This window comes from Triticum aestivum, chromosome 5D (genome assembly GCF_018294505.1).
Source record: "Triticum aestivum cultivar Chinese Spring chromosome 5D, IWGSC CS RefSeq v2.1, whole genome shotgun sequence".
Taxonomy (NCBI): domain Eukaryota; kingdom Viridiplantae; phylum Streptophyta; class Magnoliopsida; order Poales; family Poaceae; genus Triticum; species Triticum aestivum.
This window is the reverse complement of record NC_057808.1, coordinates 357,816,738-357,824,084: the sequence shown is the minus strand read 5'-3', so window position 1 is coordinate 357,824,084 and position 7,347 is coordinate 357,816,738. Positions and strand designations below refer to the sequence as shown.

Genomic DNA, 7,347 nt, shown 5'->3' with positions numbered 1-7,347 from the left:
GCCGTCAGGCCTAGTTTTCAGGCTCGAGCTCGGCCGATCAGTCAAAAAGCCCATCGGGCCTAGTTTCCAAGACCAAGCCCAACCCGTCAGTCAAAAAACCCATCAGGCCTTGAACCGGGCCTCTTCCTTAAATTACAAATATGACGAGCCCAATCCTGCCGTTGCCCGACCTATGGCTGAAAAACTAGGCCCAGGCCCGGCCCGTGGGCAAGGTCGGGCCGGGCTGTAGATGGCCAGATATAGTCCGACAGGCCAAACGGGAGGCCATCGGCGGCGTTGTCGCCGGCGTGAGGCTTCCGTGCCGGACCAGCTGGCCCTAGCCCGACGCCGACGCGGCCCGATGCACGTCGAGCTGGCCTGAATCAGCCCAGCTCCCAGCACTTTCCACTCTCTAGTCTACTCTAATCTAGAATGAAAAAAAAAAGGACAAAGGGGATGAGCCCCTTTCGGAAAGCAAGAGTCGATTCGGCATTCGGGCATCCCTGCCGTGCCTTCACCCAGCAGCAAAGCAACCAAGGTAAACCAAACCAGAGCACCGCCGCCCGCAGCCGCAGGCAGAACCCCCCGCCCCCAAAATTACCACCTTGGAATCGAGCATCCGCGCCCCATCTATGGCGGATCAGGAGGCCGCCGAGCCGGGCCCGCCGTCGTGGCCCCCCTGGACCTCCCTCCTGCTCCGGGCCATGAGCAAGCGCCGCACCTGGGCGGCGCTCTTCCTCGCCGTCTACGCCGCGCTGCTATCCTCCTCCTGGAGCCTGCTGGCGTCCGTGCGCGCCTGGTACTACGCCGCGGCCGCGGGCTCGGCGGCGCACCCGGCCGCGTGGCCCGCCGCGCTCTACGCCTCCGTCATGTACGGCGCCGTCTTCGGGCTGCTCTCCATGGGCGCCGCGCTGGCCGTCGCCGCGCCCGCCATGCTGGTCACCTGGATCACCGTGCTCGTGCTGCTGGCGTTCGCGGGCAAGCCCCGGCGGTCGCTGGTCGCCGAGGCGCGCCGCGCCACGGCCGACATCGCGCGGCTCGCGCTCCGCGTGCTGCTCTGCGAGGGCAACGCCGTCGCCGCCGTCTGCGCCGCCGCCAGCTTCGCCGCCCTCCTCTTCGGCCGCCGCGACGACGCCGACGCCGAGCGGCGGCTGATCTGAAAGCTTTTCGAGTTCCTTTCACGCCCTTTTATTTGTTTCTTCTGTTGCTAATTTCATTTGTAGTCTGCATACCAACAGTTTGGGGGTTTCATTCTTGGCAATGGAAGTTCTTGTTTCTGTAATGGTGTCGCCGATTAACTTAACTGGTAGTGATCTTTAAGCTGTAAGCCGGAGCCGGGCTGTGTTCGGCGAGGTTTCTGCTCCGCTTGCGCCATTTCCAAGAGTCGGCCGGCGTGCTGGGCAGCGGCGGCACGGCGGGGCGACGGCACAGCCCGAACGGCCACCCCTCGCAGCCCCGTAAGCCCTCCCACGTCGCCGGCGGGTCCATGTCCGTCGACGAAGCCACGGTCGCCGCCCGGCTCGTGCTGCGCGTGAAGAAGCTCTTCACCGAGAAGAACGCCTCGCTCTCGTTGTCACTGTCACTCGCCGCCTCCTTCTCCTCCTCAGTACAGGAGACCTTCTCGATAGAGCTTCTCGGGTGGAGCGGAGTGAAGGACCAGGCGAAGGCGCCGGACAGAGTCGGCGAGTCCACGCTGCACCTGGACGACCGCTTCCTCATCTCCCGGTTCCTCATTTCGTTCAGTATCACCTGAATGCATGCAGTATACTACTAGCACGGTTACACGGATGCCGGGATGCGTCATGCGCACATGAATGGGTCAAGAACAGAGCATGCTCTGCCGCTACCTGTTTCGTGTCGAGCTCGTCCTCCTCGCGGTCGTCGTCGCCGGAGCTCCACCCGGCGGCGGGGGTGCCGAGGCAGGAGAGGGACCTGCAGTGGTTAGCGGCGGGGAGCCTGGGATGGCACTCGTGCGCCACGCAAGGCATTGCTCACGCGGTCGACCGATCGATCGATCTGCTCGTGCAACGCTCACGCGATGTGGCATGTCATCTCTGGTGTGCCTATAAATGGGGGAGCGATCTTGTTGTCGCTGCGGCCAGGGCCGGCGCGAATGGGTTTTTCTTGAGGTGACGTGGGGTCGATGCGGACGCGCATGACAGGCGCCCCGCAACTTGAACGGAACAGAGCTGGCTCTCGATGTGTTTGTACCCTACTAGTGCCTAGGGTTTGTATACAAATCCTTTGGGTTCAAGGCTACGTAACAGCCGCCTTGCTCGAGCTGGACAGTGTACTTGTAATATTTGCGGCGCCGAGCTCCACTTCCGATCCTGTCCTGTTACTCAAGGGGAAAAGAACGTGTCTAGTTCTTAGTGTGCTTCGATCCAGGAAGGACGGAAGTTTGATCGTCAATGCGTAAGCAGCACAACCATGACCAGTACAAAGCCCGAGGTTCAAATAAGCGAAGATCGTGTTGACTACATGGCTGGGAGCACCGAAGCCACAAACAACAAAAGCGCGTGCAGGCAATCTTGTCGTGCAAGATCATAGGGAGAAATGATTCGGAAGCAAAAAATGCTCTCTTCGGAAGGATCAATAAAGCCGAATAAAGAAGAAGAAGAAGATGCAAAACAACATTGCTGGTGGTGGTTCGATGTTGCTTTCGGGACAGGGCCGTGGGGAGAATCAAAGCCCAAGGTACACGCCGATGCCGGTGCAGGTGCGGTGGGAATGCGGTCGTGAAAACGAAATGCCTAGGTTCCTGTGGTAACGAATCGATCGGTGTGAAGAGACAGGTCGAGCTGTCTCTATGGAGAAATGTATATGCAACAAAATACAACGTACACTAGTCCAGGTAAAAAAAGATGACAATTGTGACCGGGTACACGTTACATAGTTTTTTTTTCTTTCTTTCCCAGAAAGAAAGAAGAGGCGATCTCGTCGCCGTCGCAGCCTCCGGGGCGTCTACTTCCGCCGTTGTCCTCCGGTGGCTCCCTCCGCCAACGACCTCGGTCGTTACCGGTGAGGGGGGTCACCGGGTCCACGCGTGTGGATCTTTGCACAGAAGGTGGTCTATCATTTTTTCTTTTTTGGTGGTTGCTCTAGTGGCGCCATAGACAAGTGACGGACGTTGATGTCAAGCTGAGAGGATTCTTCGGTCTCGATTGTAATTTTCTTTCTTGGCTACTGTTCTTCTGTGCAAAGGTTAGCGTTTTGCGGTCTTTTCAGTTTTGACAGGTCTGTGTGTACGTGGCTTGTAATATGATCCTTACTATATAAATGACATACGTATTACCATAATAAAAAAACATGCACATAGTCATGTTACGGGTGACTTGCCGTTAACGGCGGATTGGGTTTTACTAACAAACATATGCTGATAGATCATCCCTTGGCAACATCATACAAAACGAGACCGTTCTGTGCATGTTACGGGTGACTTGCCGTTAACGGCGGATTGGGTTTTACTAACAAACATATGCTGATAGATCATCCCTTGGCAACATCATACAAAACGAGACCGTTCTGTGCAGGATGCTGACCTTGATTAGCAGTATAGACCAGACAAGGCAGCAAGGGTAATGCCAAATATATATATATATATATATATATATATATATATATATATATATATATATATATATACTGTATTATAATTTACAGCAAAAGACACAACAAATTAGGACCTGCTCTTTCTTGTTGTTTCGTCAGTGTAATTGACAGGAGAAATCATCCAAGTCAAAGAAATGAGCAGTAAGCATTCACCTCAGCTGTCGTACATCAGAACCACCGACAGGTGAGGGAGCATCTAGTCATAGCCAACAAGCAAAATTAACGGAAAGAGACGTACAGATAACAACCCACAGCGAGTTGAATCAACAAAGGTGGTTAGCTGAGCACGATGGTCAAAAACATCATTCATCTCAATAAAACCAGCTCAGGTACACAAGGAAGAATGAATATGCCAACAGTACACGCTATGTCGACGATGATCGGAGGCGCTTGAAAAGAGCAGGATAGAAGGTGTTCAAATCAGTATTTGTTGACCAACACACACCCAGCGGTACAACGAATCAAGCTTTATTTATAACCAGTCGTGTTTTAAGAGAACATGAGCCACATCCCAGAACAATAGACGTTGGTAAAGAATCAGGTGCCTGCGCTACTATTTCCCCATCTTCACTCACCGAAATTCCCATTTCACCAAGCTCACAAGCTGTGATCGAAAAATAATCGCCGCATCTGCAGGCGTACAATAGCTCCACACCATCGTCAGAACTTTCAACAGTCATATCCTCGATTTCGATATCAGATGCGATAATATCAATGCTCTGTCTGGATGATTGAAGCTGTTTATCATACTCTGCTCGACATTTGGGGTAGCGTAGGGTTTCCCATGCCTTCTGCACACCGAAAAAACCATGTTGCTCGCCGGTACACACAGATGACTCGACAGTCGCCTGTGCTTTGTCAGGATGTGTGTTTAAAGCAGCACACTTGTATGCTGCACGTATTTCGTCATATGTAGCATCTTCAGGCACAGATAGAACTTCATACAAGGTCTTCTGGTTGGAGATGCCGCTGCCTTGAAGCATTTGCAGAAGCTGGAGAAGTAAAAAAGGGGCCTCAGAGAAACAAATAAATAGAGAAAAGCATGCAATTAACCCTAACCACTTCATGACAAAACAATTGCTAGACAAAGCAGAATAATACTTAAAAAATGAAGCAGAATAATACTTGCTATATAGTACTCCCTCCGTCCCAAAATAAGTGTCTTAACTTTGTACTAACTTTAGTACAAAATTTTGGGACAGAGGGAGTAGTACATACCTACCATGTAACACAGAGGATGTGTCTGTTTTAGGATTTTGTAACGTAACCTTAACACATACCTTTAAAATATGTTTGGTTTCGCCGAGCCGCAATCTGTTAACACAGGTATCAAATCCGAACTAGTACAAATCTGATTACTCCCAAAATCGCCTGTATCGGAAACTGACTCTTTCCCGCACGAAGCCTCTTCCCACAATGCCGACTTTTTCATGGTCTGCTCCGCCTAAAGGCGCAACCGCCACTGCACCAGTGGTGCACCATGATGGCCCCCGGCGAGCCGCCGACCACCGGGAGGTGGGAGCCTAGACTGGTACATGGCGTCACCGGAGCCGCTGACCCAAACCACAGCCCCCTCGTCGAAGCTTACCACGCCAGCCGTTGAGGCTCCGCCGCAACCAGCAAGGTCGTCTCCAGCAGTCCTGAAAGGCTGCAGCGGTGGCACTGGCAGTGCAGGAGTCGGCCGATGCCTCGGGGGCAGGAGTGGCCTAGGTAATGCATGTCGGGATGCGAGGTGTAGGAGGCGTGGGCGCCATGAAAGGAGGCATGAGAGGTTGGATTGGATGTCATGCCCGCATGGGACGGGAGGTCAAGGAAGCACAACAGGAGCCAAGTCGGCGACATTGGCGGCCATCCCGCACCGGCAGGGCCGCTCCGGTCAGTCGCTGTAACGTCTGTATCTAGCGCCTCACTGCGCTAGCAGCTAGCCGGCTGCACAGGCCAGGCCACCGGCCAGTCCGCCCAGTCCTAGCCCTGTATCTAGCTTACTGATTGGAGCACGCACAGGCACAGGCGCAGGAGAGGTCACAAAAAGCGCCGCTGTCACTGACCGCTGGAAATTCACTGAAATCGGTTAACGTTACAGTTCATAGTGCCAAACAAGGTTTAATCTCAATACGTTTGCGTTTGCGCCACTGCCCACGAACCAAACACCTTTATATTTTCATCAAGTAAGAAAAGGCACTGCCAAAATGTGGTATATTCCACTAGCTTAAGAATGTTCAGAAACAACATTTCCATCAAGAAGCTTCAGATGAAATTTTGAGCTGCCTTTCGAAGTTATATACCAAGCAGTAGTATATATATTTTATATTACAGTTCCTTCAGAATTATAGGTCACCCCAGGAACTTCTAAACTTCAATCGAGGGAAACCCGCTAGATCAACAGCATATAACAAAGAAAAGATGGTGATGGCGCTACCTTGGATTCGGAGGCGAAGCAGGGCGGGCCAGGGGTGTCGGAAGTGAAGCAGGGCGGTAGGTGGCGTTGGAGGAAGGAGGTAGGGGGCGGCGGCGTCGTAGGCGAGGAGGAGGACGGCTGCGGCGAGCTCAGGCGCCGGGGCGATGTACGGCGAGGGGGAGGAGGAAGATCGGGGGCGGGGGATTTGGGAGGGAGGGTGGAGCCAATCCACCGGCCGGTGGAAAGGGGCTCCGGTGGCAGCAGATCCCTCGGGCGGCGGCGGCGGCGGCTGGAAGAGAGCCAAACCTACGAGGGCTCGGGTATGCCCGGTCGAGGGTGAGTTTTTTTTTTTGGCCGTGAGGGTCGAGGGTGAGGTTGAGGAGAATAGAACGACGTGGAAAATAACAGGATACACCGTTGTAGATCCCCATGAACAATTTTCAGGGGGAAAATAGCAATTCAGAAAAAAGCCAATAATCTTTTTAAAAAAAATTGTGTGTGAGAAATTTTCAATCTATTCAATTTCAATCGTGCCCTACTCAAAAACGGCGGACCACATGATCTTTGACTGCTCGTTCGTCGTAACTTCTGGAGGAGGGTGAAGGTGCCAACAGCCGGCATCACCGTGTCCAACCTCCCCCAACTTGCTCGCTCGGCCGCAACTATTGTCGGCTCGCCCACATAATTTACCTTTCTCTGCTGCTGGCATCTGTGGAAACACCGGAACGCGGTGGTCTTCCAGAGGTAGGCCCCTTCTCTTAGCCGTCGTCTTAGTTGTTCCAGGGAGGACGCAGTCATGTGGCGTGGGTGCCTCAAATCCGTTTTATCAAGTTTGTGGCCAACAAATTACATGATTGTTTGAACATTTTTTAAATTACATTTCTTTTGAAAGACGGGTGCACCTACCCCCATGTTCCGTTCGTTCCCTTCCGAGAATAGCCAAAATACCACTACAAAAACCAATCTAAAATACCACTAGTAAAACTAAAGGTCAAAATAACACCCAGTTAGGAGAACCAAACCATTCTATCTTTTTTTATGAGTAAAAGTCTTTTCATTCATCAACCATGCTCATTACAGAGCATATTACATAAGGCTTGAATCTCCTCTGGATTTGTCCCCCCTGACGATAAGTGTGTGCTATGTCATCGCCGGATCTCAACTCATATACATTGTTAGTTCCCAGGTCAAAACGTGAAGTAGCTAGCTTAGGAAAATAAGAACAGAGACGATAGTTTTGGTGCTGCCCAAATTCGTAGCTTTTCAATCTTGTTTCTTTTGCTTTATATATGGCTCAATGAACCGACGACATGTCCAACGCGGCCTCCTAACTTGCCCAACACTACGTGACCCAGACC

At 52.5% G+C, this 7,347-nt stretch overlaps 3 protein-coding genes across 3 annotated transcripts; 1 reads left to right on the top strand and 2 right to left on the bottom strand.

The window, feature by feature from the left end:
* The first annotated feature begins 438 nt into the window (after positions 1 to 438).
* On the top strand, positions 439 to 1,261 carry LOC123121743 (uncharacterized). The gene has a single exon (XM_044541769.1). The coding sequence runs from the start codon at positions 612 to 614 to the stop codon at positions 1,137 to 1,139; it is 528 nt and encodes a 175-aa protein (XP_044397704.1). The 5' UTR covers positions 439 to 611; the 3' UTR covers positions 1,140 to 1,261.
* On the bottom strand, positions 927 to 2,277 carry LOC123121742 (uncharacterized). The gene is made up of 3 exons (XM_044541768.1): positions 1,827 to 2,277; positions 1,284 to 1,728; positions 927 to 1,203 (listed from the first exon to the last, which is right to left on the bottom strand). Exons 1-3 carry the CDS (start codon positions 1,965 to 1,967, stop codon positions 1,193 to 1,195), a joined length of 597 nt encoding a protein of 198 aa, XP_044397703.1. The 5' UTR covers positions 1,968 to 2,277; the 3' UTR covers positions 927 to 1,192.
* Positions 2,278 to 4,043: 1,766 nt separating this feature from the next.
* On the bottom strand, positions 4,044 to 6,359 carry LOC123121744 (DPH4 homolog). Its single transcript, XM_044541770.1, has 2 exons — positions 6,011 to 6,359; positions 4,044 to 4,583 (listed from the first exon to the last, which is right to left on the bottom strand). The coding sequence occupies exon 2, from the start codon at positions 4,572 to 4,574 to the stop codon at positions 4,053 to 4,055; it is 522 nt and encodes a 173-aa protein (XP_044397705.1). The 5' UTR covers positions 4,575 to 4,583; positions 6,011 to 6,359; the 3' UTR covers positions 4,044 to 4,052.
* Positions 6,360 to 7,347: the final 988 nt, after the last annotated feature.